This window comes from Scyliorhinus canicula, chromosome 2 (genome assembly GCF_902713615.1).
Source record: "Scyliorhinus canicula chromosome 2, sScyCan1.1, whole genome shotgun sequence".
Taxonomy (NCBI): Eukaryota; Metazoa; Chordata; class Chondrichthyes; order Carcharhiniformes; family Scyliorhinidae; genus Scyliorhinus; species Scyliorhinus canicula.
In genome coordinates this window covers 240,910,279-240,928,373 of record NC_052147.1, presented here as the reverse complement: position 1 = coordinate 240,928,373, position 18,095 = coordinate 240,910,279, and the positions used below count along the sequence as shown (strand labels likewise).

General features: G+C 44.0%; 1 protein-coding gene across 6 annotated transcripts in view; it reads left to right on the top strand.

Moving 5' to 3' along the window:
• The window catches only part of nckap5l (NCK-associated protein 5-like), an 837,372-nt gene that overhangs the window by 238,862 nt on the left and 580,415 nt on the right, over positions 1–18,095 (top strand). For 4 of the 6 annotated variants that reach the window (XM_038789861.1, XM_038789862.1, XM_038789863.1 and 1 more), the window contains one exon: positions 11,723–11,786. The exons of the other annotated variants lie outside the window; for them this stretch is intronic. In XM_038789861.1, the coding sequence (XP_038645789.1) occupies positions 11,723–11,786 (64 nt within the window). The remainder of the gene's footprint in view (positions 1–11,722; positions 11,787–18,095) is intronic. 6 annotated transcript variants of the gene reach the window in all.

Here is an 18,095-nt window from a genome sequence, read left to right as displayed (position 1 = left end):
AAGAAGGCAAATGGAAATTTGTCCTTCATTGCTAGAGGGATGGAGTTTAAGACTAGGGAGGTTATGTTGCAATTGTACAAGATTTTAGTGAGGCCACATCTGGAGTATTGTGTTCAGTTTTGGTCTCCTTACTTGAGAAAGGCCGTACTGGCACTGGAGGGTGTGCAGAGGAGATTCACTAGGTTAATCCCAGAGCTGAAGGGGTTGGATTATGAGGAGAGGTTGAGTAGACTGGGACTGTACTCGTTGGAATTTTGAAGGATGAGGGGGGATCTTATAGAAACATTTAAAATTATGAAGGGAATAGATAGGATAGATGCGGGCAGGTTGTTTCCACTGGCGGGTGACAGCAGAACTAGGGGGCATAGCCTCAAAATAAGGGGAAGTAGATTTAGGACTGAGTTTAGGAGGAACTTCTTCACCCAAAGGGTTGTGAATCTATGGAATTCCTTGCCCAGTGAAGCAGTTGAGGCTCCTTCATTACATGTTTTTAAGGTAAAGATAGATAGTTTTTTGAAGAATAAAGGGATTAAGGGTTATGGTGTTTGGGCCGGAAAGTGGAGCTGAGTCCACAAAAGATCAGCCATGATCTCATTGAATGGCGGAGCAGGCTCGAGGGGCCAGATGGCCTACTCCTGCTCCTAGTTCTTATGTTCTTATGGTCCCCCACCGTCATCTCAGTCACATGCCCTGCCCTATTTCCCAAAAGTAGGACAAATTTTGCCTTTTGCCGAGTAGGAACCTCCACATACTGCCTGAGGAAACTTTCCTGAACACACTTAACAAATTCCATCCCATCTAAGTCCTCAACGTTGACAGTCCCAGTCTATTCTCAGCTTTGACAAAGAGTCATCGGATTCAAAACGTTAGCTCTTTTCTCTCCCTACAGATGCTGTCAGACCTGCTGAGATTGTCCAGCATTTTCTCTTTTAGTCCCAGTCTATGTTAGGAAAGTTAAAGTCCCCTACTGAGGGGCAGCACGGTGGTACAGTGGTTAGCATTGCTGCCTACGGCGCTGAGGACCTGGGTTCGAATCCCGCCCCTGGGTCACTGTCCGTGTGGAGTTTGCACATTTTCCCCGTGTCTGTGTGGGTTTCACCCCCACAACCCAAAGATGTGCAGGGTAGGTGGATTGGCCACGCTAAATTGCCCTTAATTGGAAAAAATAATTGGGTACTCTAAATTTATTTTAAAAAGGTCCCCTACTGTGCCAACCCTATTACTCCTGAAATTCTCCCCAATCTCCCTGCATATTTGTTCTTCTAATTATCATTGACTATTTGGGGGCCTATAGTACAACCCCAATAAGGTCACCATCCCCTTCTTATTTCTTATTTCAAAGCCACGCTGGATAATCCCTCGGTTATTTCATCTATGGCTACTGCCGTGATGCTCCACTTAATCAAAAATGAAACTCCCCTCCTCTCTTTCCTCCACCTCCACCCCGCCTAAAGAACCTGTACCCTGGAACATTAAGCTGCCAGTCCTGTCTCTCCCTTGGCCATGTTTCATAATATTAGTTTGAGTAATTTTGTGGTATCTGTATTGAAATCTTTTTGTCTGATGTAATATGGTTCATTTTTCTTGTCGAATAAGTGTTTTATTTTTTGTGTGTTTACTGACAGACTCTTAATGTATTCAGTAACTCACCTCCACAGTTTCTAAGCTAGGTTAGGAAAAGCCACGTCTCACTCTGGGATCTGACTTGTCTATTATTAACATCAGCTGGGATTTTGACATGTTCAAGCCACCGTGCCAACTTGGCATTCGGCCTGCTTTGCTCAGGTTTTCATGGCCTTGTGCAAGCAACAGCTACCTTAAAGAATTTTCCACTGTCCCTTTTTCCTTGTCCACCTACATACCTCAAGACTTCCGAGACACTCTGCTGGCAAGGCATATACCCGTAGTTTCTGTTTAAAATGTGTGAGTTGCCTTTCAATTCATTATGGGAGTGCCATTAAAATGAACCATAGGCCTCCTGGTTGGGTCACTTCATTGTTGTGTGACTGAACACGAGCCACAATTTTTTTCCATCTTATTGATCTCATGGGAGGAATTTTAATATCTCAATAACTAAGATGAATTTTGTTAAGAATGCTTTTTTTGATGACAATAGAGACATGCACTCATCAGAACAACACAATCCCAAATTTCAAACGATAACAAAATTTATACTATTGGAGAAAAGGGTGCTGATTCATAGTTGACAAGTTGAGTCTGCTTGGCTGAGGCATTGCCGTGGAGAAAGCAACAGGGAATTATAGCATCCCCAAGATTCTTAATATTGAAAAAAGCTGCAGGCCTTGAACATACCTCTTTTGATGGCAGAAAATGGTTCCCTGCCCAAGAAAGTATATGTTTTTGGCCAGCATAATGTAGCCATTTTACATACTTTAAATTGGTTGTTGGTAGCTCTTGGTACACTTTTTAAAAAGTTTATTTGTCTTGTATTTTATTGCATACCTAGATATTCTGGAATTTTCTACAATATAGAAATTTTATAAAATTCTCTCTTGGGGTTCAGTGATTGCCCTAAGGACTAATATTTTAGCATTATTACTGCATTACTATTTCTAAATGCATGTCATCACAGTGTGGGTGGGGCCTGTAATTTCAAAGTTTGATTGATAGCTCCAAGAGATTAGTAAAGGATCAACTGTCTTTGAAGTGAGTTAGCGTTATAACCTGCCTGTTTACCACTGGCTGGGGACTAATGGCAATCCCACAATCCTTAGGGAGTATGAGCTTCCCCAATGAGGGGGGCGCGGAGAAATCATTAGCAGAGTCCCTGCATAAATAGAGCTGGCCAGTATGGAACCAGCTCGAGAGGAGTGAGCAGCAAGAGAGTACTGCTGCTGTTGTTGTTGTGTGTGTGTGTGTGTGTGTGTGTGTGTGTGTGTGTGTGTGTGTGTATATATAAATATATATATGTAATTGGAAATAAATGTTATTTCTTTCTATTCTACAAACTTGTGCTGGATTTTTTGTGGCCCTCACTAAACTGGCGACGAGGATGGGATGTGGCCTTTCTCAGCATCGGCCGATTTTGGCAGTTTGCGCCCGGTGACCCAGTGTTTGTACGAGTTTTTGCTGGGTGGTGCCCAGTGAGTCCCTGGCATTATCTTTCGCCGAATGGGCCCTACCTCTTAGCAGCTGCAAGCCCAGGGTAGGCTCCAGCGCAAGCATGTAGACCACGTTCGGTCCAGAAGACCATTTGTTCCAAAGATTCCCCGCCCCTGCAGCTCACTTCTACAGCTGCAGACACCAGACGTAGTGGAGAGTATTCCTCACAATCTTCCTCTGGCGCCGCACTCAAAGCCTACACAGGTTGTTGCAGAACCGCGTGGAGATACGGTTGCCGAGATGACGGAGGCAGTGGACTCCGACTCTTGAGATGGAAACACAGGATGCCTCGGAAGGGGAGTCCTCGGTCCCATAGGCCATCACACCGGTATGTGTGTGTGTGTGTATATAAGGGGGTAATTGGGTGGGTGGAGAGGGATAAGTTCACATGAATTACATGAGAGACAATAGGAATGTGTGCGGATGCAGAATTGGCATGGAAGATGCGTGGAGAAGGTTGTGTTGAAATGCAAGGACTAGAGGACCTAATATTAAACAAAAAAACTGGGACAAAGTCCCATAGGATCAAGTTGAGCCTTTTAACCAGCCCGCCTCCGCATTCATGAGCCCCTGTGGGCACATGTTAACTGACTCTTGATGTTGGTGGGCCCAATCCCAGCATACATCCAGACTCCTGGAATCAAAATGATCTGACATTGCTTGTTTGCACACACTGGATTATTTAGCAAGTCCTGCTCAATCATGGAATAATGCATAACAGTAAACATTTTGTTTTGGGTTTTGTAAACATGGACTGGTTCAGTGCGATCTGTACTCTGCCTATTGCGAATAACCAAAGAAACATGCTGTTTGATTCATTCAATCATTGGGACGGATGGCCTGCATTCGCGGCATCACATTTGCACTGAAATTCATATAAAAGTTGCTCAATTGTCTGGTTGGTAGAGCAGAATCCTGTTACTGGAAAATGCCACTGCATAATAGCAGCGTGAAATGGTTTTGCTAACCTATTGTATAATATTTGAAATTCTTTGCCCTGATAGGGTCAGTTCCAGATGTTATGACAATCACTAAGGCCACGGAGCATCGATAAATCTCCTTGGGGTTCATGAAATATGAGTTGCCATATTCAGCGGGCGGAGTCACGCCTAATAGAGACTATTCAGTGGGGGTTTAAAACCTGCAGGTCAGACCCAGACCGGCATTCCCGATAACCGGGAGGCAAGGATTTACTGCACCAATTAACATGGATATATTTAAAGGGTTGCTACTTAAGGTCATAAAGGAGAATGGAATAAAAGGGTATGTTGATAGGGTTAGTTGAAGAGGGATGGGAGAAGATTCGTATGGAGTATAAGAACCAGCATAGAACAGTTGGGCTGATTGAGTCTATATTATAGAACCGATCAATATACATTGATAACTTACAGCAAAGCTTGCCAAGAATTACAACCCTGGCGGAGTATTTACTATTTGTTCAAAGTTCGATCACTATTTTCTTGTTTTTGACAACATTAAAAAAACACTAAACGATGGTTATCCTATCCATTATGATGCCATTAAAAAAAAATAACAATTGATTTGAATCCTAAAGTTCAATTTGGGTACTTCATCAATTCTGCTTCACAGGAAAATGACTAAAATGTTTTATGATGAAATGTAGTAGATAGCACTGTGCCTTTCATTACTAACCTTCCACCTCTGCATCCAATCCTTTTCTGAAGCTGATGAGATGGCACCATCTCTGTCAGCCTTGACTGTGAAGTGAAGTGAGTTTGAGGTAATTTAACTTAATCTAGTTCCTCAGCATGTCATCAACATAAAATTGTGTCTCATTTGGTACTTAATGACAGCTAAATTGTCGGCATCACTTTGAAAAACCACAGAGGTGAACACTTGATGCTGACAATGGAAATTTTACAGTGATGGGTTGAGATGTATGTCTTGGTCTAAGCTTTGATTGAAGATGCATTTTTAAGCTGGACTGCAATGATAGCTGAAAATGGTGGGATTTTGAACGGCAATGCCTGAAGACAGCTCTACTATTGTTTGACTTTATAATACCCCTTTCCCAATGGTAACAGGGAAATTTAGATATGCTCACATAAACTGTAAACCATGCATTTTGATTGACACTATTGGAGCTGACAGGGCAATGTGCTCCTGAGTAGTAACTGGGTCAATTTCACTTTTCAATAAAATTGTTTTACTGGTGTAACAGTTAGTGTTAAAATAGACCACTATGCTTCTTCACACTAGACACATTTTACAGAAAATATTGCTATCTAAAAGTTTTAACACCTTGGCAAAAAAATAAATAAACTGTACCTAGTCTTACACTTGCTGTCAAAATCATCTTTAAAGCCAGTCAGCCACTTCTTCCAGTACTGGCTGCTAGTTTTCTGCTCAAATTAACCAATATTGGGTGAAAATCTGAAACTCGGCACTAACTACACTTTACTCTCCATCCAGCTTACATTATACAAATGTGCCCGCATTAACAACATTTCCTGATTATTGTCATTTTGTGAAACCATTCCATTGTTGAGTTAAAATATAATTGCCTAACTTGTAATTGTACCATATCTAATGTTACAAATGTAAGAAATGGTCATATTTTATAGTATTTTTGCAGTAATGTTATTCAAACCTAGGTTAAAATACTTAGAGACAGCATGTCTTCTGGAGCTGTGATTTAACAATAAGTGAGTTTTGCAGGGGAAGTGTTTTGCTAAGAAATATTTAAAGCCATTTTACTTGTTTTCAGATAGAGAGCTAATGTAATGTTGTAACAGTTTGAGCCTGGCTAAACAAATAAAGGTAGATCTTGAAATAAGAGACAAAAGAATGATGTGTGCTTTGAGTGAGCTGGTGTCGCTAATGGGAGGGTCCAGCTCTGTCTGGACAAAGGGCTTGCTTCCAGGGCTCTCAGCTGAGCAAAAGGATTTCAGCTTGGTCCTAAAAAAGATTTCTCTCTCCAAGCACTCTGCACCAAGATAAGCAAGTAAAACCTGGTTGTTAACTTTACACATGAGTGGTAATTGAAATATATGGGTTTCTTAATTAGAATGTAAAGTCGGGTTACATGAAGCAAGTTAAGATGTACCTGTAAAGCTATTTCTTTGTTGCTAATGTGCTTAATTTTGTGTTCAATTTAAAGATTGTTTGAATATAAAAGCTGTCCACTGGTCACTCCTGTGGTACAGTAACATTTCCTCACAGTTTTGTCGAATGCAAATAGTTGAGTTCTAATCTGGGACTGCACCATAATTGGGGTTCTGCTCTGGACCCATAACACTAAACTTATGTGATCGATAATGGAAAATATTGCAATCTACGACACAGGCATCCCTCCCCTTGATAGGTACAAATTGCTCTTTGTTCCAATATAGAAAAGAAAACAAAGGGTAGAATCTTGTGCCGTCCTCTGTGACAGGTTTGGTGGTAGAGACATTTAATCAGGCGGTACGTGATGGCTGGGGACCCAACCACTTGGTTAACTCCATGGGGGGATGGGGTAGGGGCATTGGTGGAGTCCCATGATTGACCTTCCCATCCCACCATCAATTGAGGCCCTAAATGAGGCCTCATTTAAGGCTTAATCCCACTGTTGCAGGGAGCACGGCAATCAAACCTTGTCGGGTCTGCTTGTGGGCTCCCGGGAGGGTCTTTCTTCAAACGCACTGTGCCTGATTTGAGGGACTCTGCATTGGGAAGGGGGCTCTTTGAGGCCCACTCCACTGCTTTCGTAGCCGATGTTCTACTTTGTCCATGGGTTAATCAATGCAAAGTATAGTGATTTGGTTATGAAATTCTACCACAGCGCAATTGTAATGTAATGGCATAGTTGTCCAAAACCACAAGAGGGAAGCAAATCAATAAGCTCAGCATACCAAACACCTTCATTGCCTCACTTTAGTCTTTACATGCTTTTTGGAAAATCTAGTATGTAATATTTTAAGGGATATCTATATTAATTTAGGTATCAGCGAATTTAGTTCATTGTGAAGTCAGTCTTTTCATGAAATTAGTTCATGGGAAATTAAATTGGTCCCAGAAGCTGACAGCAGGAGAGCAAATAAATGTTGAGGCTGGAAATATTCTGAAGAGGGGTCTTGACTCTGGGAGTAATAGGAAGGAGGTTTTCGGATCTTTGAAGTAATGTTTTGGAATCATGTAAATAGGACAAGTCTCTGGTGTGGTCCGTGGGTGTGTGGTGCCTGTGATGGAATCGTGGGATTTGGGTTACTGTATAGGCCGAGAGGTATGATAACAATGGGAGGAGATCTGGTGGGAAGTGGGGAAGGTTGGAGCATTGGGAAGGATGTTTGGGTTTTGGGGACATTTGAAGAAAAACTAGGGATGACTGTCTTCTAAAAGAAACAGGATAGACGCTGAAGATTGGAGAGCATTGGGATAGGGAAATGCTGAGCTTGTCCAGCATTTTCTGTTTTTATTTCAGATTTCCAGTATCCACAGTATTTTGCTTTTATTTCACTGACAGTCTCTTACAGGAAGGCATACCTTAAAGATATTCTGCCCTTCTCTCCGATGGGATTTCCGTTTGTCTCTTTTACCATGGTCACCTTCATTGTTTTCCATTTCCCTTCTAGTGTTTGACAAGCAGTTTATCAAAACTCAGTGCCCATGACATCTTTGCCAAATCTGTCCTGAGGTCCCACCTATCGCTGAACTTCTATTTTACTCAAACCCCCTACCCCACCATAAAACAGTATAAAATCTGTCACATTCCTCCCTCCCTTTAACACTGAAGAAGAGTCACATGGACTCGAATCGTTAACACTGTTTCTCTCAACACAGACGCTGCCAAACCTGCTGAGGTTTTCCAGCATTTTCTGTTTTTCTTTAGGATGTGAGACGTGTGTGGCTATGATACTGGAATATGACCATTGCTGGTCAAATCCTGAGAGCTGGGAGCAACAGGCACTGTGGAAAGCTGGTTTGGGGTGTGGGAGGATTGCAACTATTGGGAAGGAGCCTGAGATGGGGAATAGTTCTGCAAGCTAGATGTGGCAGCATTCTGTGAAGCTAGAGGAAATGATGGCTTTTCGGGTGGAATTCTCCGCTCCTGGGAGCGAAGTGCCCGCGCCATCGTGAACGCAGTCGCCAAATGGGCGCCGTGCCAACCTGTGGATGCGCAGTTGGGGCAGCTCATTCCTGCGCATGCGCAGTTGGGCCGCGTCATCCTGCGCATGCGCGGGGAACTTCTTACGCACGCCGGCCTCTCACCAACATGGCGGCGGTGTGATGGAACCATCAATTCACCAGACACGTGTTTCCGATGTGAATCTAGGCTTTAATCGACTTACTTCAGAGCCAGCCTGTTACCTGTCGATGAACTCATAGTGACCCAGGCTGACTCTGGACACGGCTACTTATACAGCTGCACTAGGGGGAGGAGTCGTGGGCGGAACTAAGGGTGGAGCCCAGTACAAGTTCCTAAGTGCTCCCAGCTCTGCTCCCCCTAGTGGTAGGATGGCGCTACTGCGCTTACAATAACAGTGTGAATTAGTATATATACATTCATATATTACATTCACCACACGGTGTTCTGGGCAGGCCGCGGAAGGAGGTAGGCCCATGGGAGGGGGGGGAGAGAGAGGCTGGCCCGCTGTTCGGTGGGCCCCGATCGCGGGCCAGACCCCATCAGATGCCCTCCCGGTGAACGACCCCCCCACAGGCCACCCCCTCTTCCCCCCCCCCACCGTGTTCCCGCCGGCAGTGACCACGGGTGGACGGCACGGGCGGAAACCTGTCGTGTCGGAGCGCACGCTCGGCACATCCGGGCTGGAGAATCGGCACTCGCCATTTGCGGTGATTCTCCGAGTGGCCCGCGCGATTTATGCACAGCTGTTTTTGGGGGTGGGAGAATTGCGTGCGGGTGTCGGGGTGGTGTGGAGCGACTCGCACGGCGCCCCGGCGATTCTCCCACCCGACGGGGGGGGGGGGGGGGGGGGGGGGGGGGGGGGGGGGGGGGGGAATACCGCCCTCGAATTATCATTAATTCTTCCCTCAACCAAACCACTGAAGTATTGAATTCTCTACAGTGATCTGATAAATCCTATGTTACTTGTTTTAAGTGCTTATTACACCGGTACTATATATGCTGACTGGAGAATTGGGCAAGTGCTCAAGGTTACCTACATCTGGTGGTATAGAGCCCCTGCACACTCCTGACCATTATGTTCTTTAAAGTACTAATTTACAAATTTGCTATTGTGGGAGTGTAGCAAAGATCAGTCAGATGTTGGGAAGGGAGAGAGGACACAGCTTATTGGGGTGGCAGCAGGAATAAGGGGCAGTTAGAAGGAAAGGGCGCAAGGCATAGACAGCAGGAGGCACAAAGCAGAAAGGCAAGCAGGGAAGGGGATATGTATCGAAGCGGCTCTTGCCACAGGTAATGGTGGTGAAATGGAAGAAACCATATTGGAAATTCCTACCACTGATATTTACTTATAGGCTTCAGACATGTGGTGCTCTGAAAAATAGCAGCACAAAATGTAAAAACTCAAGTCCGTGGCGAATAGAATAGATTAGTTTAAGTATGACCAGTAGGTGTAATGGGAAAAGTATCTCAATAAAATGCAATTGTTACATTTTATTGATTGTGAGCTCTTCAAAAAAATCTCTTTATATATACTATGGAATATGATAGTACAGAACTAATTTTAAGAATCAATTTTCAGTTATCGGTTTAATGGTCTGGAGACAGAAATATCCAATTAGCTGATATTGTGTACTCTTTATGGGCCAGTTGTAGGTCCAATAACTTCAAATAGAGAGAATCTTTTTTCTGAGAAGAGATATTAATCTCATTAGCCTAACCTGAATTACTACCAGCCCTAGAGTTGAGGGGAGAGTGATTAATCATGTTTTTCCCCGACCATCCATTTTACTTCAACACCCACAGATCGATTATTGAGGGCAAATTGATTCTTTGAAACTCCAAAGAAGCTATAGCAAGTTAGCAAAGCTGTAGTAAATTAATTATAGGAAGGCTGCTTGGAATTATTTTATAATTACAAAGTGCTTTGTACACCTGAATTGCACCATTTTCTACCACTGAATCAGCACCAATAAATCTGGTTAAATGATTTAACAATGAATTATTTGACTTACTTTTGATTTCTGGAAACTTTGCCATACTACTGTTGAATTTCTTTTGGATTTATGAAACGGTTCAACATTCATAAGGCACAGTTTTATGTAACATTCATGATTAACATATCACACATTAAGGGCTGAATTTTGCGGGGACATGCCCCCCCCGCCCCAGAAGAAAAATCTGTCGTAAACTGACTGACCTTAAAGAAGGCTGCCCTGACAATGTGATAATATGCTGCAGGCAGCTTTAACAAGCTGTGGAACAGACGTTTGTTCCTTAGGGGAAGGAAGTCCCACTATTGAGAGCTGCTAGCCAATCCGATTGACCAGCAGCTCTTGCGGTACCAACACTGCCAGAAGAGGGTAGTGGGCACTGCTGGGACTGCAAGAAGCCCATGAAGAAATATCTTGGACACAGGGGTTTCTTGAGTGGGGAGGGATTGGGCACCCGAGGGAGGGTGGGCAATGACGATGGTGGAAACATATTGGTTTTGGTGGCTAGGTAGGGAGGCAAAGAGGGAGTAATCGATCTTGGAATTGGGGACATGCTCCCGGTGCACACAGGACATCACCCCCACTCCCCACAAAGAATGTACCACCTCTTCTTTCCTGCCTTTTCACGAGCTTTGGTGAAAAAAATGGCCTTCCCACTGTCACCTGATTACCATTTCCCAGCGTATTATGACAGTAGAGGTGAATTGAGGCTGCTAAGTGTCCATTAATTGAATAATTGGCAGTTTAAGAATCTCCGTAGACAAAACTGTTCCCACTCGAGAGAGTATCAAGAACTAGAGGGCACAAATTCAAAATCATTGGCAAAAGGGGCAAAAGTGTTGCGAGGACAAAATTGTTCACCCAGAGGATGGTTGGTGTCTGGAGCGAGCTTCCTGAGAGGGTGGTGCAGGCAGGTTCAATTGAGGTATTCAAATAGCAATTGGTTTGCTGTCCAAAAAGAGAGAATGTGCAAGGTTACGGGGGTAAGGCAGGGGAGTGGGGACTATGAGTTAGTGCAGACTCAATGGGCCAAATGGTTTCTTTTGCACTGTAAAGATTCTGTGAAGAATGTTCGGGCGAGTGTGTGCCTTACCCATCCCATGTGGTATGGGAATTGGTTTGGGGATGGACGGGGAGGAGGTGGGCCACCTACCTGTCATATTTTAGGTTGGCCCCCTCCACTAGCAAAAATAGTGGAAGGGCATAAAGTGCACCCTCAGAGTTTTTTTCCCCCCAAGTTACCTCTGGCATTGTGACAAATAATTTCCTTGAATAATACAACCCCGTCCATTGTAGGAAAATTTACAACAGGAAAGTCAGAAACTGGAATCTGATCAAGAGCTACTACGTCCAAGAATTAGCCGCTGACGATTGCATGTTATAAACCAAACTTTTAACTGGGAAATTGCTACATTTATACTGTGCCAGAAAACAGGAAAGTTGCTACGGGTTTGGAGTGGAGCACATGCAGCACAAAGAAATCGGACTGTCTCTTCACATTCTTTTGTTTTCTTTGTAGAGAGAAGCTGGCAGTGGCCCGGTTACAACGGGTAGTTGCAAGAAGTGAAAGTGAAGGCACAATGGTATAGTATAAATGTGTCTTTCTGCTTTTGCTATGAGCATTTTCTTTTTGCTTATAAATTTAATTTCCATACTAGTAATGAGCAGAATCTGTTATCTGCATTTTTCACTTTTATATCCTTTAAAATAATTGAGCTTGCAGGGAATTCTGTGGCCAAAGCTGCTGGGGTGGTATATGTTACAATTAAATTAATAACTAAATGGTTTCATAGAAGATTGCAAAACCAAATCATCAGGCCATTGACCATAGCATTTACAGGTTGCAAGTTAAACTTACGGATCCAGTTTTTTTTTAGCAGTTTACAAACAGTTGAAGTAATTAAAGTACAAAGATCACAAGACATATAGGATTCTCAGGTTGCTTGACAGGTTGTTGAGAGGTTGAGGAGAAGGTTGAGGACTCTGGATCTGTACTTGTTGGAATTTAGAAGAATGAGGGGGGATCTTATTGAAACTTACAGGATACTGTGAGGCCTGGATAGAGTGGACGTGGAGAGGATGTTTCCACTTGTAAGAAAAACTAGAACCCGAGGACACCATCTCAGACTAAAGGGACGATCCTTTAACACAGTGATGAGGATGAATTTCTTCAGCCAGAGGGTGGTGAATCTGTGGAACTCTTTGCCACAGAAGGCTGTGGAGGCCAAATCACTGAGTGTCTTTAAGACAGAGACAGATAGGTTCTTGATTAATAAGGGGATCAGGGGTTATGGGGAGAAGGCAGGAGAATGGGGGTGAGAAAATATCAGCCATGATTGAATGGCGGAGCAAACTCGATGGGCCGAGTGGCCTAATTCTGCTCCTGTGTCTTATGGTCTATGGTCTTATGTTTCCCTTGTGAAAGGCTCTAGGACCGGAGGGCATAAACGTAGATCAAGGGATCACCCATTTAAGGCCGAGGTGAGGAGAAATTTCTTCTCTCGGGTGCCAGTGAACCTGAGGAATTCTTTACTGTAGAGGCTGGGTCGTTAAGCAAGTTCAAGGCTGAGATAGACATATTTTTAATCAGTAAGGGAATCTAGGGTTATGGGGATAAGGCAGCAAAGTGGAGTTGAGGATTCTCATATCAAATTTCTCATGATCTCATTGAATGGCAGCACAGACTCAATGGGTCGAATGGCCTCCTTCTGCTCCAATGTTTTATGGTCTTGGGACACGTATATATTTTGGGATTGAACTGAATTAGTAAGTGCTTGATTGTCTCTGTGGGGCAGCCATTCAAAATCACAGTTTGTAGCCTTGTGCATTCTCAAATATTTCCCCCCCCCGCCCCTCATCCTTGCTGCCGATCGCCTCTCCTCCCTGTCCCACAAACCCCATTGTTCCCTCACTTACCTGTGCCCTGGGTTCTCTTGCTGATCCTTGGGCCTCTGGTAAGTGCATTGCTGGCGGGAGCCACTGCTCCCACTGGTGCTGCCTGTAATGCACAGATGCTGGCTTGTGATTCGCCAACAGCTTTTGGGGGGGGGGGGGGGGGGTTAGGAGGTGCAGGGGGGGATACATTAGCTCAAGGTCCTTTTTATCCTGGGAAAGGTCCCGCAAGATGTTAGCAGCACAGAGGTGGTCAAGTTGTTTGGCAGAACTAGGGGGTGGAGCTTTTGAGATTGGTGACACTGCAATGGGCTTCAAGGGTTTTGTAGTAAACCTGGAGTTTAGCAACATGTGGAGGATGGGTCCTGAGGTTGTGCCAGAGATTCAGGAAGTCAGCTGCAATGCATATGCTTCTGTACACAGAACAAAGAGAAGGAACTGCTCTTGGGTTATTTGTATTGCTAAGAATAGCATGGTGCATCTATTATTAGAACAGTATGTAATATTTGTCTTTTGTTGAAAAGAAAATATCTACTGTTCTTTTTGAATAAGTTCTGACTTCTGTTCAAACAACTTGTGTCTGGGGATTCAAAACTCAGAATGATTGTAAAGAACATTTTTCTACATTTCCTTTTATCCTTTTTGTGATATTAAATGTAACTGCATTTCCATTATCACCTTGCCAAACAATAGGAACAATTTATAATGATTTACCTTGTCCTACTCCTTCGTGACCTTGAAAGCCTCTATCAGCCAACTCCCAACTTCACGGTTGTAGCTTGTGTGCCAGCTGGAGCGCTGGTGGTCGCACTCAAACCTCTTGGTCACAAGGTTCCAGGCTGAAGTCCCGTTACAGGGATGGAGCCCAGAAATCAAGGCTGACCCTTTAGGGGGTTAGTCCCTGGGAGCTGGCTAATAATTATACTTTAAACAACATCAGAAAAGACAGATTATCTGTCCATTCTCACGTTGCTGTTTATGGGAGTTGGCTCTCCATTACACCAGTGACTACACTTCAAAAAGTTATGAGCTTTTCAGGAATCCAGTGGTCATGAAAAGTGCTATATAAATGCAAGTGTTTCACTTTATAGTGAAAAAGACCATTAACCTTGTGAGTCTTTCCACATCTCTAAGTCTTAACGATGTTTAATGAAACTTTTGAACATTTTCTATTGCTTTTATATTTCTGCTGGCCAAAACTAGGAACATTGTTATCTTCTGAAGAATGAATATTTTATACAACATAATGGGCAGAATTTTATTTTGCCCAGTGGTGGGTTTGCAGACTGGGGGAGGCCGTAAAATTGCTTGGATGGCCCCTTCTCTGGGCTCCTTGTATTCATCAACCCGCACCCCCCCCCCCCCCCCCCCCCCCCACTCTCCGCAATTTTAGTGAGATGGGCGAAACCTAGGTCAACCTTTCCCCAATTGACATGCCAATTAATGACCACTTGCAGGCTGTTTCCTGCTTGGCTTCAATTTTCCTGCTGGAGGGACAGTGGGTAGCCTGAAAAATGAACTTGCTCAGGCCTCCGGTGGGAAGGGACGGTGAGTGCCTCCATTAATGGCCTCCTTTCAACATCTGGTGGACCTCCCCACCCCCACAAGCTCTGCCCTCTGCAGATGCGCCCTCTCCCTTGGCCTCTCCACCAACACCCCCACACCCTCTTTTACCCACTCCTGTGGGCCTCACCTCCCACCCCCAATTTTAACTGATTCTGGCACTTCCAAACCTCAGAGTCTGGGGACTCTGTATAGTCCCAGAACTGCCTTCTGCCACTTCTGGCATGATCGGGTCTGCATTGGCCAATCAGATTGATCGGCAGCTCTCTGAGGTGGGACGTCGTCCTGAGCGAGGGGCAGTGTTCCTGCTTCCAGCTAATTTAATGCTCCTTGGAGCACTGAAAAGCTGTGGGGCAGCTAGCATCCGAGGAGTATGTTGGTCATTGACTCTTCGGCCGGGGAGGGGGGGAAGGGAAACCCCGTCATGTCTCTTTGTCCTCTATCTGTGCTGCTATTATTAATTGCCATTGTAATTTCTGCTCCTGCACACAATTCAAAAATCACATATTAATCATTTAAAGTTTATTGCTTTGCCAAAGTTACCCACTGAGTATTACTTCTTTTACTTTGAGCTACTTATCTTATAGTCTGTATTTAATTTTAGAACAATAGAGATGCAACATGAATTCCTGAAGTAGATTTGTTGTTGCTACTAGTTGCTTTCTTTTTGGACCCCGTTGACTTCAACTTGTGTGATAATAACTCGTGTACAAACAAAATCCAAAAGGGTGAGCTGTATCTTGTTGATTTACTGACTAAAATAGTCCTCTGTGAAAGCTTGTTGGAGAATGGAAGGTGTTTTGGTCGCATTCCGAAAATAATTTTTATAGTTATTAAATGTGAAGGCTTCAAAAGAAGATTTTTGTGTGTGAAAAACGGAGATATCACAGGAAATTGCCTCTTGCTAATAACTGTATTTAGTCAAACTAATAAAATTTCATAAAAAAGGTTTGGATATGAGTTATCTTCATCTGCCAGGAGGTGAATTGCTATAGATTATTTCTGCCATCTTCATGGAATTGAATTGAATGTAGATTTTCTTTTTGACATGATGTGTGTCTGAAAAGCGTTCTGACATTGAGCTTCATTGAGCTGATTTATTGGAAGAGTTAGGATAAAATATTACGCGCTTTATTTTTCTAACACAGCTTGTCTGGTTTAACTAAATAAATGCCAAACTTTAAAACTGTAAAATCAACTTCAGTTTAAAAATCAGCATTATCAGTAGATATAGAACAGTACAGCACAGAACAGGCCCTTCGGCCCTCGATGTTGTGCCGAGCAATGATCACCCTACTCAAGTCAACGTATCCACCCTATACCAGTAACCCCACCCCCACCCCCACCCCCACATTAACCTTATTTTTTAGGACACTAAGGGCAATTTAGCATAGCCAATCCACCTAACCCGCACATCTTTGGACTGTGGGAGGAAACCGGAGCACACGGAGGAAACCCAAGCACACACGGGGAGGACGTGCAGACTCCGCACAGACAGTGACCCAGCCGGGAATCGAACCTGGGACCCTGGAGCTGTGAAGCATTTATGCTAACCACCATGCTACCGTGCTGCCCCAGTAGAATATAAATAAATATAAAAACTGGAATCTGTTTCAAAAAATTGTCACTAATTTGGATATATTGAACCTTGGGGGCTGGTTTAGCACAGTGGGCTAAACAGCTGACTTGTAATGCAGAACAATGCCAGCAGCTCGGGTTCAATTCACGTACCAGACTCGGTGACCAGGGGCTTTTCACAGTAACTTCATTGAAGCCTACTTGTGACAATAAGTTATTTATTATTATTATTATTATTACAACTGGGGTGGACATGATTCCTGCTGAAGCAATAGCTCATATATTACTGGATAGAGTCATTTTTTCAATGATGAAGAAATATTTATTCAAACGTTTTTTTCATGTTGACTGGACATAAATCTTCTAACTTCATTTTTTAAAACGTGCTCCAATCTTCGGCTGCCATTTTTTGATATGATTTATTATTGTTACATGTATTAGTATACAGTGAAAAGTATTGTTTCTTTCATGCTGTACAAACAATGCATACCGTACATAAGGAAGGAAGGAGAGACTGCAAGGTGGAGAGAAAGGATCAACTTAATACGAGGTAGGTCCTTACAAAAGCTGTTCTTGAGTCAGTTGGTACGTTACCTCAAACTTTGGTATCATTTTCCTGACGGAAGAAGGTGGAAGTGAGTATGCCCAGGGTGCGTGGGGTCCTTAATTATGCTGGCTGCTTTTCCAAGGCAGTGGGAAATGTAGACAGAGTCAATGGATGGGAGGCTGGTTTCACGACCTTTTGTAATTTCCTGCGGTCTTGGGCAGAGCAGGATCCATACCAAGCTGTGGTACAACCAGAAAGAATGCTTTCTATGGTGCATCTGTAGAAGTTGATGAGAGTTGTAGGTGACATACCAAACTTCCTAAGTCTTCTGAGAAAGTAGTGTCGCTGGTGACCTTTCTTAACTATAGTGTCGGCATGGGGGGACCAGAACTGGTGGTTGGTGATCTGGACACCTAAAAACCTGAAGCTCTCGACCCTTTCTACTTCGTGCCCATTGATGTAGACAGGGGCATGTTCTCCACTATGCTTCCTGAAGTCGATGACAGTCTCCTTCGTTTTGTTGACAATGAGGGATTGATTGTTGTCGTCGCACCAGTTCACCAGATCCTCTATCTCGTTCATGTAATCTGTCTGTTCATTGTTTGAAATCCGACCCACTACTGTTGTGTCATCAGCAAATTTGAAAATCGAGTTGGAGGGGTATTTGGCCACACAGTCACAGGTGTATAAGGAGTATAGTAGGAGGCTGAGGACACAGCCTTGTGGGGCACCGGTGTTGAGGATGATCGTGGAGGAGGTGTTGTTGCCTGTCCTTACTGATTGTGGCCTGTGGGTTAGAAAGTTCAGGATCCAGTCGCAGAGGGAGGGGCCAAGGCCAAGGCCTCGGAGTTTGGAGATGAGTTTTGTGAGAATGATGGTGTTGAAGGCTGAGCTGTAGTCAATAAATAAGAGTCTGATATAGGTGTCTTTGTTATTTAGGTGTTCCAGGGTAGAGTGCAGGGCCATGGAGATGGTGTCTGCTGTGGACCTGTTGCAGCGGTAGGCAAACTGTAGTGGATCAAGGCAATCCGGGAGGCTGGAGTTGATTCGTGCCATGACTAATCTTTCGAAGCACTTCATGATGATAGATGTCAGAGCCACTGGACGATAGTCATTAAGGCACGCTGCTTGGCTTTTTTTTGGTACAGGGATGATGGTCATCTTCTTGAAGCATATGGGAACCTCAGATTGTTGTAAAGAGAGGTTGAAGATGTCTGCGAATACCCCCGCCAGCTGATGCGTGCAAGACCTGAGTGCCCATCCGGGTACCCCATCCGGGCCAATGGCTTTCCGAGTGTTGACTTTCGAGAAG